The sequence below is a fragment of the Heteronotia binoei genome, chromosome 10, assembly GCF_032191835.1.
Source record: "Heteronotia binoei isolate CCM8104 ecotype False Entrance Well chromosome 10, APGP_CSIRO_Hbin_v1, whole genome shotgun sequence".
In the NCBI taxonomy this organism is placed as follows: Eukaryota; Metazoa; Chordata; class Lepidosauria; order Squamata; family Gekkonidae; genus Heteronotia; species Heteronotia binoei.
The window spans coordinates 93,255,271-93,279,289 of record NC_083232.1 but is presented as its reverse complement, the minus strand read 5'-3'; the positions used below and the strand labels follow the sequence as shown (position 1 = coordinate 93,279,289).

General features: G+C 44.9%; 1 protein-coding gene and 1 non-coding gene across 2 annotated transcripts in view; one reads left to right on the top strand and one right to left on the bottom strand.

Moving 5' to 3' along the window:
- Window positions 1-8,701, top strand: part of ZPBP (zona pellucida binding protein) — a 35,027-nt gene extending 26,326 nt beyond the window's left edge. Inside the window, exon 7 of the mRNA XM_060248289.1 lies at window positions 8,519-8,701. Within this exon, the coding sequence (XP_060104272.1) occupies window positions 8,519-8,610 (92 nt within the window). The 3' untranslated portion in view covers window positions 8,611-8,701. The remainder of the gene's footprint in view (window positions 1-8,518) is intronic.
- Window positions 8,015-8,080, bottom strand: TRNAV-GAC (transfer RNA valine (anticodon GAC)). Its single transcript has one exon. It is a non-coding gene; the product is annotated as a tRNA-Val (tRNA).
- Window positions 8,702-24,019: the final 15,318 nt, after the last annotated feature.

Sequence of the window (24,019 nt, the reverse complement as noted above, 5' to 3'; positions counted from 1 at the left end):
TCTTACGTTCTTACGTTTGTTGCACTCAAGGGGTGTCCCCAGTATGTGACTCTGCTTGGGAATTGTCTGTGGGCATCCTGTTTTTCTCTCATTCCAGACATTAGCAGAAAGTGTGCAAAAGCACTTTTAAATGCTGGTTTCGACTCTGCAATCTCAGGTGGTTAGAGTGTTTGAATTAGTGGGTATGGGCACCCCTGAGCTATTTTGAAGTTTAGGCAGTATACCCTTCTGCCGTTTGTGACCATCAAGAACCTCAGCCTCACTTTTGCGCTGGCTGTGGTCATATGGACTCATGGGGGCGGTGGGGGGGGGGGAGAGTGGCAGGCTTTGAAAGCATGTAGTGTTCCTAATGGCTGTGCTTGAAGGGATATTCCTGTCTTTCCTAAAAGACCTCAGCAAATTGCATGGCAATTTAAATGGTCCTTCGCCTTTTGTCCAAGTCTTGGGCACTAATCACACCACCTCTATTCTTAAGCAGACTAACATACCCATACAAAGGCTGGTGGTGTTTTTTTTTTAAAGGCTGCACAGAAATAAGTCATCCCTATGTTCACAAGACACAGCTTAGGGAAGCTCCATAGCAAAATAAACTAATGCTTGGACCAGGGTGTCAGAACTTGTAACTATTGCTGATGCTTCACTGTAATGTAACCAGTACTTGTATTGTAATTTCAGTATTGCTCATGCATAGATTGTAACTGAACCAAACTGACTCCATGTTGTAACCTCCTAACAACCCCGAGTGCCTATGTAGCAATTAACCTTGCCCTACTGGCATCCAAAATATTTAGGGCTGTAGACTGAATTATGGTGTGTCTCTGCACATTCTCACACTGGTGCCCTTTGAAGCCAAGCCGTGTGGCCTTCAGAGTGAGGAGGCAACCTCCTTGCTGATAGTGGATGGTGGGAAGACAGATGTGCTTGCAACGGTGTGAATTGTGGCTTTGTGATGTGTTTGCTTTAGTGTATAAAACTGTGCTGGTGCTGGCCCTGGCCATCACTGTTATCTCGTCTCTTCCAGTACTTAGTTCTCTCTAATAAAATCCTAGCTTTGCAACCAAGTATGGGATCTGTTTGAAGTTCTTAAGTTCTGACACAGGGGTGGAATTCTAGCAGGAGCTCCTTTGCATATTAGGCCACATGCCCCTGATGTAGCCAGTCCTCTTGGAGCTTACAAAAAAGAGCCCTGTAAGCTCTTGGAGGATTGGCTACATCAGGGGTGTGTGGCCTAATATGCAAAGGAGCTCCTGCTAGAGTTCCACCCCTGCTTGGAGCCAAAGTACATGAGACTTTTTACGCAAGTTGAGCCTGGGTTCCCTGGAGCAGATGTGCTTACCTGCGGCTGTACACCAGCTATAATAGAATGCCCATCTAAAATTGTGCACATGAAATTCTAAAGAGGGGCAGATCACCTCCACCAGGGCTGTTTGGAATCAGTGAAAAAATGGCATGTGAGGAGTAGGAGCCCCTCTTTCCCCATGCAGTGGTTCTGAACTGAACTGGGCCCCTGCAGAGCTTTTAGGCAGAGCCTGTAATTATATTTGCTGGAGTTGACATTGTCAAATATAACAGAAGAGGGAATACAGTAGAAATATCCCAAAGCAAACACACCCAAGAATTTGTGTTCAGTAACACTACAAAGAATATACAATGTACAAAAAAAATATTCAACAAATTCATACAATACACTGGCACAATCTTTGCTACAAAAAGTCTCTTTGCAATAAAGTCCTTCCAACCAAGCAGTCTCTTCTTGATACTCAATGTTGTCTTCAAATGAGTATATATTCTTGAAAATAGTAGCCTCAAAGTATAACTCCACATTACGCGATTTCCAGGTTTTGAAGCAGGTCTCAGTCTGTGGCCCTTCATCGGGTAGGTCTTATTTCAAGAAAAAGTTCTATCCATACAGTTGTTCCAAACACATACAGAAAAAAAGTTTGTGTATAGCTTCCTTTCGGGATCCTGATTAACAATGTTACTCAGCTTTACAGCTTCACATGATTCAGAGTTCGGGTTTAGACCGTTGTTAATTGGGATTTTTAATACTATTTTCAAGGATACTCATTTGAAGACAACATTGAATATCATTAAGAGACTGCTTGAGTAAAGGGACTGTTTGGTTGGTTGGAAGTTACTTTATTGCAAAGAGACTTTTTGTAACAAGGATTGTGCCAGTGTATTGTATGAATTTGTTGAATATATTTCTTTCTGCGTTGTATATGCTTTGTAGCATTATTGAACACAGATTCTTGGGTGCGTTTGCTTTGGGAGTTGACTTAAGTGAACAAGATGTGATGGATGCCAGTTGCTTGTTTACATAAGAACATAAGAGAAGCCATGTTGGATCAAGGGGGAGGGACGGTGGCTCAGTGGTAGAGCATCTGCTTGGGAAGCAGAAGGTCCCAGGTTCAATCCCTGGCATCTCCAAAAAAGGGTCCAGGCAAATAGGTGTGAAAAACCTCAGCTTGAGACCCTGGAGAGCCACTGCCAGTCTGAGAAGACAATACTGACTTTGATGGACCAAAGGTCTGATTCAGTATAAGGCAGCTTCATATGTTCATATGTTCAAGCCAGTGGCCCATCCAGTCCAACATTCTGTGTCACACAGTGGCCAATATATGTGTGTGTGTGTACATACACACACACACATTACATACATATACACACACACACATATATATACTGTAGCTAATAGCCACTGATGGACCTCTGCTCCATATTTTTATCCAATCTCCTCTTAAAGCTGGCTATGCTTGTAGCCACCGCCACCTCCTGTGGCAGTGAATTCCACATGTTAATCACCCTTTGGGTGAAGAAGTACTTCTTTTTATCCGCTTTTAACCTGACTGCTCAGCAATTTCATGGAATGCCCACGAGTTCTTGTATTGTGAGAAAGGGAGAAAAATACTTCTTTCTCTACTTTCTCCATCCCATGCATAATCTTGTAAACCTCTATCATGTCACACTGCAGTCGACGTTTCTCCGAGCCAAAGAGCCCCAAGCGTTTCAACTGTAGTCTGCTTTGGCTGGATATAAAGTGAGAGCTGGAGGGTTGATTCTTAGGGCAAAGGGTGACAGAGCTGAACTTGGGCACTTCTGCTGCTTACCACTCCTAGCCTGTCCCCTGCAAGCATTTTTCTCTGCTGAATGAGGAAGATGATGATATTGGATTTATACCCCACCCTTCACGCCGAATCTCAGAGCAGCTTACAATCTCCTTTACCTTCCCCTCCCACCACAGACACCCAGTGAGGTAGGTGGAGCTGAGAGAGCTCTCCCATAAGCTGCCCTTTCAAGGACAACTCTGTGAGAGCTATGGCTGACCCAAGGCCATTCCAGCAGCTGCAAGTGGAGGAGTGGGGAATCAAACCCGGTTCTCTAAGATAAGAGTCCGCGCACTTCACCACTACACCAAACTGGCTCAGGAGAGAAATGTCTGGTGGGAATCTGGGGAAGTCAGCCACAGGTAGTCATAGGATCAAATCCGACAATTTACACCTAACAGAAGGCTCAGCCATTGGTTCAACAGAACTATCCACCACAACTGCTGGAATCCCATAGATCTCCCCAAAATGCTAGTCCTGAAGGCTGCAAGGCAAGCTGCGGGCCTGCATTGGCAGTTGACCGAGATTACACCTCCCTTTCCATTAGTGGAACATTCAGTTTGCATCCAGCCTTGGGGGTTTAGTGCTGTGAGAGAAAGAAAACAGGAAAAGCAGAGGGCAGCTCTCCAAACCAGTTGACCCAAACAGTTCTCTTTGTTTCCTAACAATCATGAGAACAAACATGTGTTTTGAGCAGCGCATATTTATCAGAGCCAAACTTGGGTCACTTTTTGTCTCCTCACTCCTGTTGTTAGGAGACCAGTTCTCCTGGCTGCACATTTCTTTCAGCATGGAGTATCACTTCCCACCTTCATGTTACACGTGTTCTGTCTGTTCACGCGGTACATGTGATTTCTCCGAGAAGAACCCTTGTCATTTCCTTTTAGAGAATTATGACAGTTCAATCAGGGAATGCCCATTTCTTGTCAAAAATAGATGACTCCCCTCCCCCAATATTAAAATGAATTTGCCACTCCTGTATCTGATTTGGTCATTCAGGTTAGGGATCGCTGGGGAGTTTTTAAGAATTCTTCCCTACATTTTCAGTTCCCAAAGTGATGACCATGAAAGACAAGGGACTATGGAAGTGCCTAGCTTGCTAGTATTTTTGATCACTAGGTGGAGCTAAAACTATTCAGTACGAGTATGAGCATTTTTATTTTTGATAAACACGTTCAGAGAACTAAACCTCACCGAATATGGGGCTTGTGTCCAGGTACTGTTTTCATTTGGGGCGTAAAATTTGTATAGATTCAGGTGGGGTCTGTAGTTCACTTTTCAGAGCAAAGGGCCAATTAAGAAAAAGGTTAAAATGCCAAATGCTTTTCTGGTGGTGAGAAACATTATGGATGGAAAACTGGTATATATATTTCATACTTTTAGTAATACTGGAAAGAGCCTCGTGGTGCAAAGTGGTAAAGCTGCAGTACTGCAGTCCAAACTCTCTGCTCACGACCTGAGATTGATCCTGGCGGAAGCTGGGTTCAGATAGCCGGCTCAAGGTTGACTCAGCATTCCATCCTTTTGAGGTCAGTAGAATGAGTACTCAGCTTGTAGATGACTGGGGAAGGCGATGGCAAACCACCCCTAAAAAGTCTGCTGTGAAAACGTTGCGATGCAACGTCACCCCAGATTCGGAAACAACTGGTACTTGCACAGGGGACCACCTTGACTTTTTAAAACACGTTCAGAGAAGTAAACCTCACTGAATATGGGGCTTGTATCCAGGTACTGTTTTCATTTGGGGCGTAAAATTCTTCTAGATTCAGGTGGGGTCTGCAGTTCACTTTTCGGAGCAAAGGACCAATTAAGGAAAAGGTTAAACTGCCAAATGCTTTTCTAGTGGTGAGAAACATTATGCTTGGAAAACTGGTTTATATATTTCATACTTTTAGTAATATTGGATATATTTGTTTTAATGATCCTGTTTTATAACTCTGGTACACATGTATACTGTCTGGCTTGGTACCATAATAAATCATTGATTGGTTCCTTATGCAGGGGGTCTTGGCTGTGTTTTATATGCACTGCCCCACTCCAGAAATCTGTGATGCGAACACAGAGCTGAGTGAACAGCACTCGTTGCAGAAGCTTGAGAGCACAGGATTCCTCAGGAGCAATACTTTAGGCTGCTTTACCCCGTTGTTGGATGAGGTCTTGTTTCCCCTCTGCAGTAGATGTTTCCAGGGCTTTTTTTGTGGCAGGAGCTCCTTTGCATATTCGACCACACCTCCCTGATGTAGCCAATCCTCCAAGAGCTTACAGGGCTCTTAGTACAGGGGTCTACTGCTAGCTCCAGGAGGATTGGCTACATCATTGGGGTGTGGCCTAATATGCAAAGGTGTTTCTGCTACAAAAAAGCTCTGGGTGTTTCCATACAAAGAGTGTTACGATTCATCTGTAAGGGTGCACCATGATTTTTCAGTCCTGGAAGAGGCCCAGGAAATCCTCTGATTCCTTCTCCCTTCTTCCCTCACATATGGCTATTGTTTTGTTCAGTACTTTGCCCCCCCCCCCCCACTAAGGAGTCGACCATATTTTGGAATACTGTTTTGGAAAGACAAGACCAGGGGTGGCCAAAGTTGCTTAACATAAGAGCCACATAGAATAAATGTCAGATGTTTGAGAGCTGCAAGACATGGACATCAGATGCCCGAGAGCCATCAGATGTCTGAGATGGTTGTCTCCAAAGAATGGCTGCTTGTAATAGTGAATGATTGGTGTATTTAGTCGCTTGCATGAGACCGTTCACTCGGGAGCAAAAAAAGAAAAAGGAAATGGATAGAAAAGACTTGGAAGATTTGCACAACTCCAGTACAAATATCTGACGAAGCCTCCGTGTGAAACGGCCGGCTCCAGCTTGCAATCCCATGATCAGTTATTGGAATTGGGGTACAGCTTTATTACCACTGACAATCTCTGAAAAATGGCGCTGGGTTTTGCCTCTGAACTTATGGAACGATTGCAGTGGAATTTATTGTATTTAAGACGGCTGATTTGTTTGTCAGGCCAGAGTGAAATTTGTATGAACAAACGTGTATGAAATTGTTTTTTACTCTTTATATTGCACTTTTGAAATCTTGGAATAATCACACTTTTTGAATTTGTTATATAATTGTTTGCCAGTAATTGTAGCTGTGAGCCTTTGAGGTTTTTTGTAGATGTTTGGGAGCTGCAAGACAAGGAAGGAAGGCAAATAGATGGGGGAGAGAGGGAGATGCAGAAAGAAATCAAATTTAATTTTCAATGCATTCTCCAAGCCAGCTGATGGGGTGGTGAAGGCTTTGAGAGCCACACAGTGTGTGTGAAAGAGCCACATGTGGCTCCTGAGCCACAGTTTTGTCTCCCCTGGACTAGAACAAAGCCTGATTTGTGATTGGGATGAGATGGCGGACTTTGGAGGGCTGCGGAAGTGGAAATTTCGAACTGCGCATAAGAGGAAGAGGAAAACGGGAGCGTGGGATCTAGAAGGTTCTCTAAACTTCCAGAAATGACTGGTCGTGGGGGGAATCTTTCCATGGTAAAACTATGTAGGGAATTAGATTGTTTGATTAATAGCAAGTTTAGAGAAAATACGGGTCAGATAGCAGATAGCAGAGCAGGCTGAAGCAGGAAGCAATTCTGGGATTGCAAAGCTGCAAAGAAAATGCGGAAAGGACACTCTGTTAAGGACTCTTTGCCCAGGTAGACTACTCTGGGAGTAGTCTCTCTCGGAACAGAGACCTTAATGGAAAATCCATTCCATCTTTTCCTTGCAGCTTTGTCTGCGCCGTGATGTATTTGAATGGAGGGTGTGATGCTATGGTATGCCATTAAAGGTGGTGGTGGTTGTTTTTGAATGGAGTGGATGTCAGTTTCACTTCGCAGCATTTATATGGCCAGTGGGAAGCTGTTCCTTGCTGGATTTGTGTGACCTTGCAAATAAAGGGTTGATGCTTTGAGCCAGCATGTCTCTGCTGAATGGACCTGAGGACTGGTGCCTAGGGGGTATTTCACTGAAGAGCCATTGCCACTCTGAGTAGACCTGGGGGCAGGGGGAGAAGCTTGCAATATCCAGCCGTTTTATGCTTTCCTAAGTCCAGAGCATTATATATTTTTGGTTTATATTTTTAGTTTCTGCTGTGATCCTTGTACTTTTTTTGTTTTATTTTTTTAATTGCATTGCCAAATCCCAATATTCTCCCACGTTTCCATTTTAAAGAAAAGATCACAAGAGTTTTAAGCATGTTTGTATTTTAAGTTTAAAAAATAATAGCTTTTATTGTGTTTCTCTGTCTCCTTTATAAAGTTTGTAATCTCCACTACTTGGCATTTCATTTTATGATACACGTGGCCTGGCCTCAAAAATATGACACATCTGGCCCTCATAAGTCCTGTGTTAACTGAATATATGAATATATATGAACATATGAAGCTGCCTTATACTAAATCAGACCCTTGGTCCATCAAAGTCAGTCTTGTCTACTCAGACGGGCAGCAGCTCTCCAGGGTCTCAAGCTGAGGTTTCTCATGCCTACTTGCCTGGACCCTTTTTAAGTTGGAGATGCCAGGGATTGAATCGGGGACCTTCTGTTTACCAAGCAGATGCTCTGCCACTGAGCCACCGTCCCTCCCCTAAAAAAATCCTATACATGAACATATGAAGCTGTCTTATACTGAATCAGACCCTCAAAGTCAGCATTGTCTACTCAGACTGGCAGCGGCTCTCCAGGGTCTCCAGCTGAGGTTTTTCATATCTACTTGCCTGGACCCTTTTTAGTTGGAGATGCTGGGGATTGAACCTGGGACCTCTTGCTTACCAAGCAGATGCTCTACCACTAAGCCACCGTCCCTCCCCTGACCAGCAGTGGCTCTCCAGAGTCTCAAGCTGAGGTTTTTCACGCCTCCTTGCCTGGACCCTTTTTAGTTGGAGATGCCAGGGATTGAACCTGGGACCTTCTGCTTGTCAAGCAGATGCTCTCCCACTGAGCCGCCGTTCCTCCCCCTGTACCACATTCTTGAGCCCTGATCTGGATAGCCCAGGCTAACCTATCTCTCCATATCTTGGAAGCTAAGCAGGGTCAGCCCGAGTTAGTCTTTGGATGGGAGACCAGCAAGGGAGTATAGGGTCTTGGCATAGAGGAAATAAGTGGCAGACCACCTCTATTCATCTCTTGCCTTGAGAATCCCATGAAGAGGTCACCGCATAGCACTTCCCACCACCGTAATCACCACATACTTTTAACAAAGCGTACTTCCCCACAAAGTTAGCAGAGCAGGTTGCAATTAAAGCTTTAAAGTCCTAAAGTCAACCACGTTTTGGAATACTGGTTAGAAAAGAATAGAATGAAGCCTTGTTTGTGATTGGGATTTATTATTGATTGCGGTTGGGATTTATTTATAATACTTCATTTTGGTTTTTTTGTTTCTAGTGGTTTGCAGTCCAGGATCGTACAACCCTCACGATGGCGTGCACTGCCTCCAGTGCAACAAAAGTTTGGATTATGGATCAAAAACTTGTTAGCAGGATGCCAGTATGAACCTTTAGCTATATTTAATAGCACAGATGTTCTTTGTTTATATCTTGGTAATACAAATAAAATAATTTTGCCATAGCTTTTATTTCGTTTTACACGTTTGTTGGTGTTTGTGTGCCTTTCCGACGGCAAGAGCGGGTGATTTTTTTGCCCCTTGTTATCAGCAGGTAGCGCGTTGCCGATGTACCTTTGGCCTTAAAACACTTGCCACACTTAACATAAGAAAACAAAAAAGCAAAAAGCCCCACATGAACCAGCTTCTATATCCAATTACATAACAAGAAAAACCATTCAAATATAAATAATTGTATTTAACCCACAGTTTGGTGTAGTGGTGTGGTGTAGTGGTTAAGTGCGTGGACTCTTATCTGGGAGAACTGGGTATGATTCCCCACTCCTCCACTTGCACCTGCTGGAATGGCCTTGGGTCAGCCATAGCTCTGGCAGAGGTTGTCCTTGAAAGGGCAGCTGCTGTGAGAGTCCTCTCAGCCCCACCCACCTCACAGGGTGTCTGTTGTAGGGGAGGAAGGGAAAGGAGATTGTGAGCCGCTCTGAGACTCTGTCCTTGAAAGGGCAGCTGCTGTGAGAGCCCTCTCCAGCCCCACCCACCTCACTGGGTGTCTGTTGTGGGGGAGGAAGGGAAAGGAGATTGTGAGCCGCTCTGAGACTCTTCGGAGTGGAGGGCGGGATATAAATCCAATATCTTCATCTACCTCACTGGGTGTCTGTTGTGGGGGAGGAAGGGAAAGGAGATTGTGAGCCGCTCTGAGACTCTTCGGAGTGGAGGGCGGGATATAAATCCAATATCTTCATCTACCTCACTGGGTGTCTGTTGTGGGGGTGGAAGGGAAAGGAGATTGTGAGCCGCTCTGAGACTCTTCGGAGTGGAGGGCGGGATATAAATCCAATATCTTCATCTACCTCACTGGGTGTCTGTTGTGGGGGTGGAAGGGAAAGGAGATTGTGAGCCGCTCTGAGACTCTTCGGAGTGGAGGGCGGGATATAAATCCAATATCATCTTCTTCTTCTTATATTGCTTTCATCAAAACAACCATAATACTCAGTCCTTTGAACAAAAGGAAGCATTTACACCAAGAGTTCTTTTCCTTTATATGGTTAAATTGTCCAGCTTTTCCATGTAATCCTGGTGTGATATTCCAAATGATGAATGTCTCTCAGTGGATGCAGCCAAATTTTCAAAGAAGAAAGGACAAGGTTGTACTAACACCCTGGTTTCGCAAAAGCTTTTTCAAGCTGTAAAAGACCTCTTGGCAGAGACTTTTTCAAGCTGCAATAAACCTCTTGGTAGAGAGCATATTCAAGCTGTAATAGACATCTTGGCAAAGAGCTTCTTCAAGCTGCAATACACCTCTTAGCAAATTCTTAAAGCAAAGGCAATCATAGCCCAAATGTTTTCTAACTGAACCACCCAAAGCTTGAATTAGTACAACCTTGTCCTTCCTTCTTTGAAAATTTGGCTGCATCCATTGAGAGACATTCATCATTGGGAATATCACACCAGGATTACATGGAAGAGCTGGACAATTTTACCATATAAAGGAAAAGAACTCTTGGTGTAAATGCGTCCTTTTGGTCAAAGGACTATTATGGTAGTTTTGATGAAAGCAATATATGTTAAATACAATTATTTATATTTGAATGGTTTTTCTTGTTATGTAATTGGATATAGAAGCTGGTTCACGTGGGGCTTTTTGCTTTTTGTTTCCTCGTTCTTTTCTGCCGTGCTACTCTTTGTATGTTGTACACTTAACATAAGAGCAGTCCGGCTGGATCAGACCAGTAAGGGTCCATCTAGTCCAGCACCCTGTCTTACACAGGGGCCAACCATCACCTCTGGAGGGCCACCAAAAGGACACAGAGGTGGAGGCCTTCATAAGGACATCAGAAGAGCCTTGTGGATCAGACCAGCGGTCCCTCTAGTCCAGCATCCTGTCTCACACAGGGAACAACCAGTTCCTCTGATGGACCGACAACAGGGCATAGAGGCTGAGGCCTTCATTAGAACATCAGAAGAGCCCTGCTGGATTAGACCAGTGGTCCCTCTAGTCCAGCATCCTGTCTCGGACAGTGGCCAACCAGTTCCTCTGGAGGGCCAACAACGGGATAGAGGCTGAGGCCTTCATTAGAACATCAGAACAGCCCTGCTGGATCAGACCAGTGGTCCCTCTAGTCCAGCATCCTGTCTCACACAGGGGCCAACCAGTTCCTCTGGAGGGCCAACAACGGGTTAGAGGCTGAGGCCTTCATTAGAACATCAGAAAAGTCCTGCTGGATCAGACCAGTGGTCCCTCTAGACCACCATCCTGTCTCACACAGGGAGCAACCAGTTCCTCTGGACAGCCAACTTCTCCTGATGTTATTTTCTGGCCCTGGGATTCAGAGGCTTAGTGCCTGTGAAGGTGGAGGTAGTAGCCATCACCCTGGCTAGTAGCCATCGATAGACTTATTTTCCATGAATCCATCTAATTTTCTTTTAAAGCCGTTTATTTCTGTGGCCATCACTACCACTTCTGGCAGCCAATTCCATGTTTTAATCAGTGTGTAAAGTAGTGTTTCCTTTTGTTCATCTTGAGCCTATTGTCCATGAGGTTCATTGGATGTCCTTGAGTTCTAGTATTTTGGGAGAGGGTGAAAAATTTCTCTGAACTCTCTCCACTCCGTGCAAAATTTCATTTATTAATGTACCATTGGTCATTATGTTGTTAGCCGCCCTGAGCCTGCTACGGCGGGGGAGGGCGGGATACAAATAAAATTTTACTTACTTACTTATAACCCTCTGTCATGTCAACCCTTTAGTCCAGGGGTGTTGAACTTATTTGTTATGAGGACGGATCTGACATAAATGAGACCTTGTTGGGCCAGGCTATGTCGGGTTGGGCCATATGTTATTTAAGATTAGGTAGCAGAGATATAAACTTTATAGAGGACACAGACAAACACACACGCATATATACGTTAGCACTCATTGGTTTTAAAGATGCTTTCTTTGTATTTCTCCAATGGGATCCAGGGAACTGGGCAAAGGAAGCTCTGGCTCTTTCCTTCCTTCCCCAGGGGACTGGGGAGCCTCAGCCAATAGAAGAAAGAGAGGCTTGGTTCAGTAGCTCTGGTGTGCAATTAAGAGAACCTGGCAAAGCAAGCTATTCCTCCTCCCTTCCTCCCCAAGAGAGGAGCCTCAGCCAATGGAGAAAATAGGGGTTTTGCTCTGTAGCTCCTGTGCAATTGAGCAAGCTTTGCAAAGCAAGCTGTTATGCAGAAGAAAGCAAGAGAGAGGGAGAAGGAAGCAGATGACAGCCAGTTGCTTGGGGGCCCGAAGGATGTCCGTTTTGCCTCGACCAGGGCCAGGGCTTTCTCGGCTTTGGCCCCTGTCAGCTCCCTATGGAGCTCCTTATGGAGATCCAGGCCCTACCCTGGATCATTACTATCATTTTGAAGGGCCTGCAAGATGGAGCTATTCCACCGGGCTTTTGGTTGAGGCAGCGGGTGTCCTATTCCAGCCACTATTCCATCAGTTGGCCTCCCTTGTTGTGACATCATGCTTTACAGCCTTATTATGGTGCGGAATCTTATTAACACCGTCCCTTTTCTTGGGCCAAAAACTTCTGTATCTTGTGAAATGTGCCCTTCTCGCCAGCGATGCGCTTTATTTCGTTGTATTATTGTATCGTTTTGGTTTTTATTGTATTGTTTTAATTTTAAATTGTAGGTTTTTATTGTTCAATTTATGTTGTAATCCGCCCTGAGCTCGCTATGAGAAAGGGTGGAATATAAGCATACTAAATAAAATAAAAATAAAATAATATTTGCCATTATCTTTGGGAGGGTCAGAGCCGGGGGTGGGGGGGTGTAAATCCATTTTTGCCAGCACTTCCAGCCCCATCTTTAAGATCCAGTACACTTAATCTCTCTTTTAAAACAAACCAAACATCTAGTCCAGCCCCGTCCCTCTCTTCCCAATGGATTGATGAAATGTTAAAAGCCTTTATTCTGGTATCCTGCCATTGTGGTTTAATACCATATATTACTGATGTTTTCTTTGCTGCTTGCATGTTTGTGACAGCCCCCATCCCCACTACAGATACTCATAGAGACAATTTGTCTTTTGGATTCAGGGCATCTTGCGAGCCATCTCAGTTTGACAAACAATTCTTGCAAAGTGAAGAAACGTTTGAGTAGCTCGCAACTCCCATCCACCAAAAAAGAGCTGTCAGCAGGGATGGAATTCTAGCAAGAGATCCTTTGCATATTAGGCCAATCCTCCAAGAGCTTACAAAAAAGAGCCTTGTAAGCTCTTGGAGGATTGGCTACATCAGGGGTATGTGGCCTTATATGCAGAGGAGCTCCTGCTAGATTTCCACCCCTGGCTGTCAGTGAGCCAGTTTCTAGATAAAATCAGGGAAGAAGTCAAATCATAGAATCATGGAGTTGGAAGGGTCCTCCAGGGTCATCTAGTCCAGCCCCCTGAACAATGGAGGAAACTCACAAATACCTTCCCCTAAATTCACAGGATCCTCATTGCTGTCAGATGGCCATCTAGCTTCTGTTTAGAAACCTCCAAGGAAAGTGACCCCTCCCCCCCCAGGAAGCCACTGAGGAACCGCTGTAATGGTCAGGAAGTTCTTCCTGACTTTGAGCCGGAAACTCTTGATTTGATTTCAACGCACTGGTTCTGGTCCTACATTCTGGAGCCACAGAAAACAATTCTACACCATCCTCTATATGACAGTCCTTCAACTACTTGAAGATGGTGATCATATCACCTCTCAGCCACCTCCTCTCCAGGCTAAACATCCCCAGCTCCTTCAACCTTTCTTCATAGGACTTGGTCTCCAGACCCCTCACCATCTTCGTCGCCCTCCTCTGGACCTGTTCCAGCTTGTCTATATCCTTCTTAAAATGTGGTGCCCAAAACTGAACGCAATACTCCAGAGGTGAGGTCTTACCAGCGCAAAGCGATACCATCACATCACGTGATCTGGACATTAGATTTCTGTTGATACAGCCCAAAATTGCATTTGCCTTTTTGCTGTTCAGCCCCTGTGATTTGGAGTATGTTTATCCTAGCCGTCCTAGTGAAATGGGATTATAAATAGGATCAGAGCTAAATTGGATGTTGCTAATAGATGGGCGTGAGTTGGCCTGGGTCAGCTTACGTGCGCAAATATTTTGGCTTGAAAAAGCAGCAAGAAATAAAAACGACTTGTTTGGAAAAACCAGACCTCTCTCTGTTAATTGTATTTTGGGCTTTGAGGAACCAAGTTTGTCATGAAAGGCTTGGACGAATGAAAAATAAATAAGGGAGGTGTCACTCAGAATAATAGAATGGTACTTTTATTGCTGAAACAGCAAAACAGCACAATATGTATAAAATAACTTTGTCAAATGCCATTTCAAAATAAGTTCCCTGGAGAAATAGCAGTATTGGGGGTGGGGCGAGGGCTTGAACAATAAGAAATTCATCTCTATTCAATTGGAATCTACTGGTCGCCAGTAAATAGAGATTCCTCGTGTGGCAAAAACGGACACAGAGAATGTATACTGGGGGTGGTGGTGCTTACATTAATTCCAGGCGTATCACATATGTCATTTCTGGAATTAGCCAACCACACAGACATTAATTTGCTTAGCACGGGATTGAATTACCAGCATTTCATAAAGCATAGCTTATCAGTTTTGGTTTCACAAAGATGGAAACCTTTGTGGCAGCGGGCTACCATATACTAAATAATGTGAGGACATCAAATTTCAAAATATCCTTTCTGGAACCCCTAGCGGCCAGCAAGAGTTTGTACATAACCACCATGCACAAAAGACATATTCTTCTACAGGGGTGGCCAAACTGTGGCTCGGGAGCCACAAGTGGCTCTTTCACACATATGGTGTGGCTCTCACAGCCCCCACTGCCCTGTCAGCCAGCTTGGAGAAGGCATTTCTCTCTTTAAATCACTTCTCCAAGCCAAGTTAAAGTTGCTTTCTTTCCAACCCACTTCCCTCCCCATCTGTTTTCCTTCCTTCCTTCCTTCCTTCCTTGCGGCTCTCAAACATCTGACGTTTATTCTGTGTGGCTCTCTCATTAAGCAAGTTTGGCCACCCCTGTCCACCAGCTGAAGCTGCCGTCTACTGAATCAGATCCTTGGTCCACTAAGGTCAGTATTGTCTACTCAGACTGGTGGCGCTTCTCCAGGATTTCAAACGGGGGTCTTTCACATTACCTCCTGCCTGGTTCTTTGAACTGGAGACGCTGGAGATTGAACCTGTTCTGGGATCCTTCAGCTAGTTCCTTGGGGTCTATGTGAACACGCCAGTAGTTGGTTTGCATGCTTGCTTCTTTCCACACAAGGATTTCCCCCCGTGGAATAGGGTAATTATCAATCATTTGTTGTAATTTAATTTCTGAAGTGAATACAACCCTTTAAGAAAAAGCCACTGATAGTTCAAACAAATCTCAGCAGACTCGAATGCTTATCAATAGTCACGAGATGTAGAAGTGTGATGTGTCTTCAAACTAGTGAAGTTCCTGAGGCATTACTTCCTCAGAACCATTATGAAAATAATGTAACTTCTTGGGAGAAGACCAGCGTTGGAAAGGAACTGAAAATATGCTCCGTTTCAGTAATCTTTTAACATTTTGATTAGCTGTCTTCATTGAAAGTTGACTTGTTTTACCGTATATTGTAAAGTGATATGAGGTGTTTTTCCTTCTCTCTGTCCCAACGCTAATCCCCTTAAAGGCTTCTCTTTCACTTATGATCGGAGAGGTGCTGTAACAGAACTAATTATGCGCTGCTATCTGACCCTATAGAAAGCCCCGTGGCGCAGTGGTAAAGCTGCAGTACTGCAGTCTGAACTCTCTGCTCATGACCTGAGTTTGATCCCAGCGGAAGCTGGTTCAGGTAGCCAGCTCCAGGTTGACTCAGCCTTCCATCCTTCCAAGGTCGGTAAAATGAGGACCCAGCTTGCTGAGGGGAAAGTGTAGATGACTGGGGAAGGCAATGGCAAACCACCCTGTAAAAAGTCTGCCATGAAAACGTTGTGAAAGCAACGTCACCCGAGTTGGAAATGACTGGTGCTTGCATAGGGGGACTACCTTACTTATCTGACCCTATGCTGCGTAGCTCCATTTTGAATACCCTATTCTGGGTAAGTGTCCTCATCAGTATTATAAATATCTGGATGTATGTATGTGAATAGACCTATTATTGACTGTACAATCAGTGGGCCAAATTCTTTTCTTGGTTGATTCACTATGCTGATATTTGAATTAATGGTCAACAGAATGACCAGTTACAAAATATAAACTGTGTTCTGGGATCCTTCAATTAGACTAGATTTTAGGACCTGGGGTTGGATCCAGCCAGCTTTTTCACACCTTGGCCAGTTTGGTGTAGTGGTTAAGTGTGTGGACACTTAACTGGGAGAACCGGGTTTGATTCCCCACTCCTCCACTTGCACCTGCTGGAATAGCCTTGGGTCAGCCATAGCTCTTGCAGTTGTCCTTGAAAAGGCTGCTGCTGTGAGAGTCCTCTCAGCCCCACCCACCTCACAGAGTGTCTGTTGTGGGGGAAGGAGATTGTAAGCTGCTCTGAGACTGATTCAGAGAGAAGGGCGGGGTACAAATCTGCAGTCTTCTTCTTCTTCCCCGCTCTCACTCAGTTCCTCTCCATACTGCAGGATCCAAGATTCTGAGCATAGCCTCTTTGGTGGTCAAGGAAGATCCCTCCATTTTCAAAAGTAGAAAAGCTGGTGGCATTCCACCCGAAGAAAAGTAATCAGGCAATGACCACTTATTTATCTTATATTCCACTTTCTGGAACTGTATGGCATAGGGAAGGTAGTCCTACAGCTCTCATCAACCAACCAGCAATGCACGGTGTCAGTAGAAAGCCTTCTGAAGACAGGGAACTGGGTGCGTGCTGTTCTTCTCATTACCACGTCAGGAGCAGTACAGATGAGAATCCGCTATAGCCAAGCTGGATGCAGTGAAAATCGGTGTATCTGGATACAAATAGTTTCTTGGTCTTGCAGAGTCCTAGAAAATCGGTGCTGGGCGCCTAGGAGCTTGAAAGGTTGATATCACCTTCTGTAAGGCTAGTGTAGAAAATTAGAAGCAGTCTCCAAGTTAATGCTTTAGAATGCAAACTGTTTTGTCCCCTTCTTACTCTCCGCCCTCCTGGAGGCTTTTCTTCAGCAAGAAAACCGGCCTTGTGTTCGCACAGCTGCTAGGGCTTTGCGGAGTGGTTTGCCATCACTGGCTCTGGGATGCTGCCTCGTTTCCATCCTCCTGCGCAAAACATTCTGTTGAAAATGTCATGTCATTTTGCTTCTTCATTTTAACCTTCGGTTATGTTCCTACCTATAGTGTTGGTGAGTCAGATGTTCCCGCGTTGTAATTTGCTTGCCCTTTTTAAAGGGTTCTCGCTGTTTTGTAATAGAAAAAGATTGATTTTGAGAAGCGTTTTAAGTAGGGGGCCTGTTAGTTCTTTTAGTACATTTCAATCTAAAATTTCCCACCTGGAATCAGCAAATGAGTTATTTGGACGTATGCCAGATGGGAATTCATTGTGTGTTTTGTTTTTTTCTTGTCACAAGTCTGGGTTTTGTTTTTCCTTTGTGTATTTCAGTCACACCCTTGATGGGGTTTCAGCACCAAAACTTGCTCAGAGTAGGGAATAAAGAAAACGAGCAGGTAAACCGTTCCATGCGGCCAACGGATAATTTGTCAGTGAGTTCCAAATCCGATGCGAGAAATAAAACGAGACTTGAGTGGAAATATGTGTTATGTTTTTTGTGAAAAAGTTGTAGGAGCTTTACTTTAAGCGAAACCTTCAGAATTAAAGTCTTCCAAGGACATGTGCAGAGAGCAGCAATGAATCAAAGTCTAGGCTATAATAAGTGGGCAAAAGGATTCTAGAAAGGATTCAGGGGTTCTGCAGGAGACACTGTTGAACAAGGATCAGATGTTGTGCCATCAACGGCATATTCTTCTCAGCTGTATGAATTAGGACAATTTTCAAGATGTGGCATGCTTTTCAGTTCTAGCTGCAAGCAGCAGAACGTGGATGGTGCCTATTGAGTAGATGTGTAATAAAACAGCGATGCTCAACGAGTTGTAGTTTGAGAACCACAATATGTGGAGACCCAGTTTGGTGTAGTGGTTAAGTGCGCAGACTCTTATCTGGGAGAACCGGGTTTGATCTCCCAAGGAGAGGGACGGTGGCTCAGTGGTAGAGCATCTGCTTGGGAAGCAGAAGGTCCCAGGTTCAATCCCTGGCATCTCCAAAAAAGGGTCCAGGCAAATTGGTGTGAAAAACTTCAGCTTGAGGCCCTGGAGAGCCGCTGCCAGTCTGAGTAGACAATTCTAACTTTGATGGACCAAGGGTCTGATTCAATATAAGGCAGCTTCATATGTTCATATATGTTCCTCCACTTGCACCTGCTGGAATGGCCTTGGGTCAGCCATAGCTCTGGCAGAGGTTGTCCTTGAAAGGGCAGCTGCTGGGAGAGCCCTCTCAGCCTCACCTACCTCACAGGGTGTCTGTTATGGGCGGGGAGGGAAGGTAAAGGTGACCGCTCTGAGACTCTGAGATTCAGAGTATAGGGCGGGATATGAATCCAAAATCCAATGTTTCTTTACTCTTCCTCAGAAATGTCAGAGCAGAGCACAAAGGGGCTTCCTAGTTGCTTTTTTTTTTTTTTTAAGAACTCTTTTCTGTCCTTGACTTATAAAATGAGTTGACTGCATAACTGCATCATTTAGCACTGTATAATTTTATAGCCTGCCCTTTTTACCCTTTGCCACACTTAATTGAACTTTAATGCAGCAGTGTGTTCAAAGTGAGTGATGTTAAAATACCCATTCCGGGAACTGCCGTTCTCTTGTACTGTGTATCCCCTTTAAAGAGGACTTTCAAATCATTTAGCGTTTAGCATTTTGGGTGGCAGAGATTCAGCTCATCATCTGTTAGTCCAGACTGACTGCATCTCAATTACATCAGTATTTTCAATAGCCCGTTTCACTTCCCTAATACTGTTTGAAAAATATTTTGTCTGCCCATGTCCCTTAATTCTCTAATTCACAAGGGAAAATTATCTAATCTAATCTAAAGACTGTATACCCTGCCTTTCTCTATGAATCAGAGACTCAGAGCAGCTTACAATCTCCTATATCTTCTCTCCCCACAACACCCTGTGAGGTGAGGGGGGCTGATAGAGCTTTTACAGCAGCTGCCCTTTCAAGGACAACCTCTGCCAGAACTATGGCTGATCCAAGGCCATTCCAGCAGCTGCAAGTGGAGGAGCGGGGAATCAAACCCGGTTCTCCCAGATAAGAGTTTGCGCACTCAACCACTACGTCAAACTGGCTCTCACCACGATTCCCCCTCTTCTGCAAAAGTAGCATAGGACTGATTCCCCAGTTGCTCCCCCTCCGGGCTTCTGCTTTCCCCAGCTCGAGCAATCGATTCCCCACCGGTTGCCACGTGGGCGCATTTTGATCCGCAGCTCCCTCTAGTTTCCCTCCACATCTTCCTGATCTCTAAAAAAACAAAATTAGGAAGCCGCGGGGGAAATCAAAAGAAGCCCTGGGTCAAAATGCGCCCATGCGGCAACTGGCGGGGAATCGATTGCTTGAGACGGCGAAAGCAGAAACCCGGAGATGGAGCAACTGCTACTGAGGAATTGGTCTATGCCAGGGGTGGCCAAACTGTGGCTCGGGAGCCACACGTGGCTGTTTCATACATATTGAGTGGCTCTTGAAGCCCCCACCACCCCATCGGCCAGCTTGGAGAAGGCATTTGTCTTTCTAAATCACTTCTCCAAGTCAAGCCAGCTGGTAGCTTGGAGAATGCATTTGAAGTTGGTTTCTTTCCACTTCCCCCTCCCCATCTATTTCCTCCCTCCCTTCCAGTCTTGCAGCTCTCAGATATCTGATGTTCATGTCTTGTGGCTCTCAAACATCTAGTGTGTATTCTTTGTGGCTCTTACGTTAAGCAAGTTTGGCCACCCCTGGTCTATGCCTTTCTTAGTTGAAAAGCTGCCCTGATCTTTCACTCTGAAAAGGTAATGGGATCCTTGAAGTTCTTTCTGATAGTTCGCAAAGTTCACATAGCTGAACTAAAGAGGCAAACTCCTGATGCCTTGCTCTTCTTTTGCTGACCTGATAGAATCACCTTTAGGAGTTTGTAATTTCAATTTCTACCCTAGATTTTTGCATTGCAGTTGATACCTCCAGCAAAATGCTGCTCATAGCCAGTTGCGTGGGTTTGTGTGGCATTGTGTAGCATGAGCAGATGCTCATGACTTTTTTGGTGGACGAGGAGAGCACAAAAGTAGGTTTGAAACTCAACATCAAGAAAACTAAGATCATGGCATCTGGCCTCATCACACCTTGGCAAATAGAAGGGCATGGAAGTAGGGACAGACTTCACATTTCTGGGATCCAAGATCACTGCAGATGGTGACTGTAGCCATGGAATTAAAAGACATTTGCTCTTTGGGAGGACAGCTATGGCGAACTTAGGCAATATAATAAAAAGTAGAGACATCACCCTGCCAACAAGAAGTCCATATAGTCAAAGAGATGGTATTCCCAGTAGTAATGTATGGCTGTGAGAGCTGGACCATAAGGAAGGCCGAGCGCAGAAGAATAGATGCTTTTGAGATATGGTGCTGGAGAAGACTCTTGAGAGTCCCTTGGACTGCAAGATCAAATCAGTCAGTCCTAAGGGAAATCAACCCAGACTGTTCCCTGGAAGGTCAGATGATGAAGCTGAAACTCAAAATACTTTGGCCACCAAATGAGAAGGGAGCACTCCCTGGAGAAGATCCTGATGCTGGGAAAGACAGAAGGCAAAAGAAGGGGACGGCAAAAGATGAGATGGCTGGACAGCGTTACTGAAGTAACAAACATGAATTTGAGCGGCTTCGGAGGATGGTGGAAGACAGGAGGGCCTGGCGTGACTTGGTCCATGAGGTCGCAAAGAATCGGATTCGACAGTGCGACTGAACAACAAAACAAGAAACTGAACAGCCATCAACCGGTAAGGTCACTTTCTTTCTACAAAGGAAGCTAGAATCCAGTCCAATGCAAGGCTTCAGTGCCTGTTATGAAACCCTGGAGCCACATTGTCAACAGCTGCTGGCATGTTAGAACAAGCAAACCCAAGGAAGGAACATCCTTGGTCTGCCACTGAGAGAATGGTGTGGTCAAGGAGAGCTCAGGGTATAAATAATAGGGGAAGTTCTAGGTAAAAAGCAGGACATTCTAGTAAAAATCACGAGAGCGATGACATCGTAAAGGGTTCCTTTCAACAACCTGAAAATATTCCACTTGAGAGTATATGAAGAAATCTGCTGGTGTCACAACTGTATTGTCTAAAATTGGAGAGAGAGAGAGAGAGAGAGTTGGAGATGTGTAAGGAGCTCTGTAAAATATGTCTTGTGCACGTTCTCTCCAATTTCCACATGACTACCGGTTCAACAAAAGCATGCTTTTGTAGGGGAGGGGAGACGTCAGCATCTGGAATCTAAAAAACACGGGACTTTGTCTTACCCAAGAGATTTCATGCGAGCCAAAATAATGTACTACTAGTTGCCTCCTGCTACTTCCAGACTCAGGACCGTGGATTGAGAAGAGAACAGGCTGAATGTAGTTTGTTTTATTTCAGTAGAGTTTTGGCTAAGTGTACAAGGTCGCAGTTCTGGATTGAGTCTCACACCTACATACCGCTGTTTTTAGTGGAATTAAAATGTATGTTATTAGGCACGACGTTTGCCGCCTAATTATTAATCTCAAATGACCTAATTTTAAAGGGAGTATTACTAATCTGCAATCTATATTCATGTTCACAATCACTCTTCCTTGATTTCAAGGGGATATTTAAGAAGCTTACTACAAAGGAAAATTAGGGGTCTATATAAATTTACGCCGTGGCGCAGAGTGGCAAGCTGCGGTACTGCAGTCCGCAGTACCTAATTATTAATCTCAAATGACCTAATTTTAAAGGGAGTATTACTAATCTGCAATCTATATTCATGTTCACAATCACTCTTCCTTGATTTCAAGGGGATATTTAAGAAGCTTACTACAAAGGAAAATTAGGGGTCTATATAAATTTACGCCGTGGCGCAGAGTGGCAAGCTGCGGTACTGCAGTCCAAGCTCTGCTCACGATCTGAGTTCGATCCCAGCGGAACCTGGGTTCAGGTAGCCGGCTCAAGGTTGACTCAGCCTTCCATCCTTCCGAGGTCGGTAAAATGAGGATCCAGCTTGCTGGGGGGAAAGTGTAGATGACTGGGGAAGGCAATGGCAAACCACCTCGTAAAAAAGTCTGCCACAAAAACGTGAAAGCAACATCACCCCAGAGTCAGAAACGACTGGTGCTTGCAAAGGGAATTACCGTTACCTTTAAATTTACCCCTGTGCTCATTGATGCATTTCCCTTCAGTTTGATGCAATTTCCTCTTTCCTTCAGGAGAGCCAGTTTGGTGCAGTGGTTAAGTGTGTAGACTCTTATCTGGGAGAACCGGGTTTGATTCCCCACTCCTCCACTTGCACCTGCTGGAATGGCCTTGGGTCAGCCAGAGCTCTGGCAGAGGTTGTCCTTGAAAGGGCAGCTGCTGTGAGAGCCCTCTCCAGCCCCACCCACCTCACAGGGTGTCTGTTGTGGGGGAGGAAGGTAAAGGAGATTGTGAGCTGCTCTGAGACTCTTCGGAGTGGAGGGCGGGATATAAATCCAATATCTTCGTCTACCTCACAGGGTGTCTGTTGTGGGGAAGGTAAAGGAGATTGTGAGCCGCTCTGAGACTCTTCGGAGTGGAGGGCGGGATATAAATCCAATATCTTCATCTACCTCACAGGGTGTCTGTTGTGGGGGAGGAAGGTAAAGGAGATTGTGAGCCGCTCTGAGACTCTTCAGAGTGGAGGGCGGGATATAAATCCAATATCGTCATCTACCTCACAAGGTGTCTGTTGTGGGGGAGGAAGGGAAAGGAGATTGTGAGCTGCTCTGAGACTCTTTGGAGTGGAGGGCGGGATATAAATCCAATATCTTCATCTATCTCACAGGGTGTCTGTTGTGGGGGGGAAGGTAAAGGAGATTGTGAGCCGCTCTGAGACTCTTCGGAGTGGAGGGCGGGATATAAATCCAATATCATCATCTTCTTCTTCTTTGTGACAGATGGGCAATCCTGGTAATATGGTGATTGGCTACCAAAAATAATGTGCAAATTCCCATGCCATAATTCAGAAGCCGCTGCTGCAGGTGTTATTTGTATACCCCTTCCCACAGTCTTTTAGAACTAGGGAATAATCAGGGATGCCAGCCTCTGGGCGGAACCTAGGGATTCCCTGGAATTACGACTCATCTCCAGACTGCAGAGATCAGTTCCCCTGGAGAAAATGGATGCTTTGGAGGGTGGGGTCTGTGGCATTGCACCCCGCTGAGGTCCCTCCCTTCCCCAGGCTCCACCCCCAAATCTTCAGGAGTTTCCCAACCTGGATTTGGTAAGCCTAGGGATAATAGAAGAAGATGATATTGGATTTATATCCTGCCCTATACTCTGAAGCTCAGAGTCTCAGAGCGGTCACAAACTCCTTTACTTTCCCCCCCTCCCCACAACAGACACCCTGTGAGGTGGGTGGGGCTGTGAGAGCTTTCCCAGAAGCTGCCCTTTTCAAGGACAACTCCTACGAGAGCTATGGCTGACCCAAGGCCATTCCAGCAGGTGCACGTGGAGGACTTATGGGTGACTTAACAAAGGGTTAGCAAACACGTGCATTTATTCAGGTAATGTGCAATCAGCACCACACCAAGAAAGTAGGCTGCCTTTATTTATCCCATTAGTGTATTATTTACACAAAGAGACTTGTGAACCTTTTAGAATTCTCGGAGGATCTCAAGAAACAAGTGGTTATGGGGTTCATAAGACGTTACACGTCTGGACATTGAACAAACGTTTGCCCAAGTCCCTTGCTAGTGGAAATTTACAAGGTAAGAAGATACGCCTCTCCTGAATTAGCAAATCAAGAAGCTGGTGATACAGATAAAGCTTTCCCATTGCAATGCAGGGAAATAAGCAGACCAGTTTCTAAAGCATCAGTATTGAATCTGCAACATCTATGAATACAGTAGAATCACTGTAGCCAAGTTTGCAGATGACACTAAAGGTGCTGAGATGGATCCTGTGAATTGATTTTGCTAGCAGTAGGGAGATTTGACCCTTGGACCCAGAAACGCGTCTGTCCCTAAGGCGCTTCTGAACTCAGATCTAATTTTTCTACTGCAGACCAACATGGCTACTGGCTGAAATGATCCTGCGGTGAAAGGAGCCTTTCTGCGATGCAGAATAAAAAGAAGCAGGCTTTGTTAATTCAAGC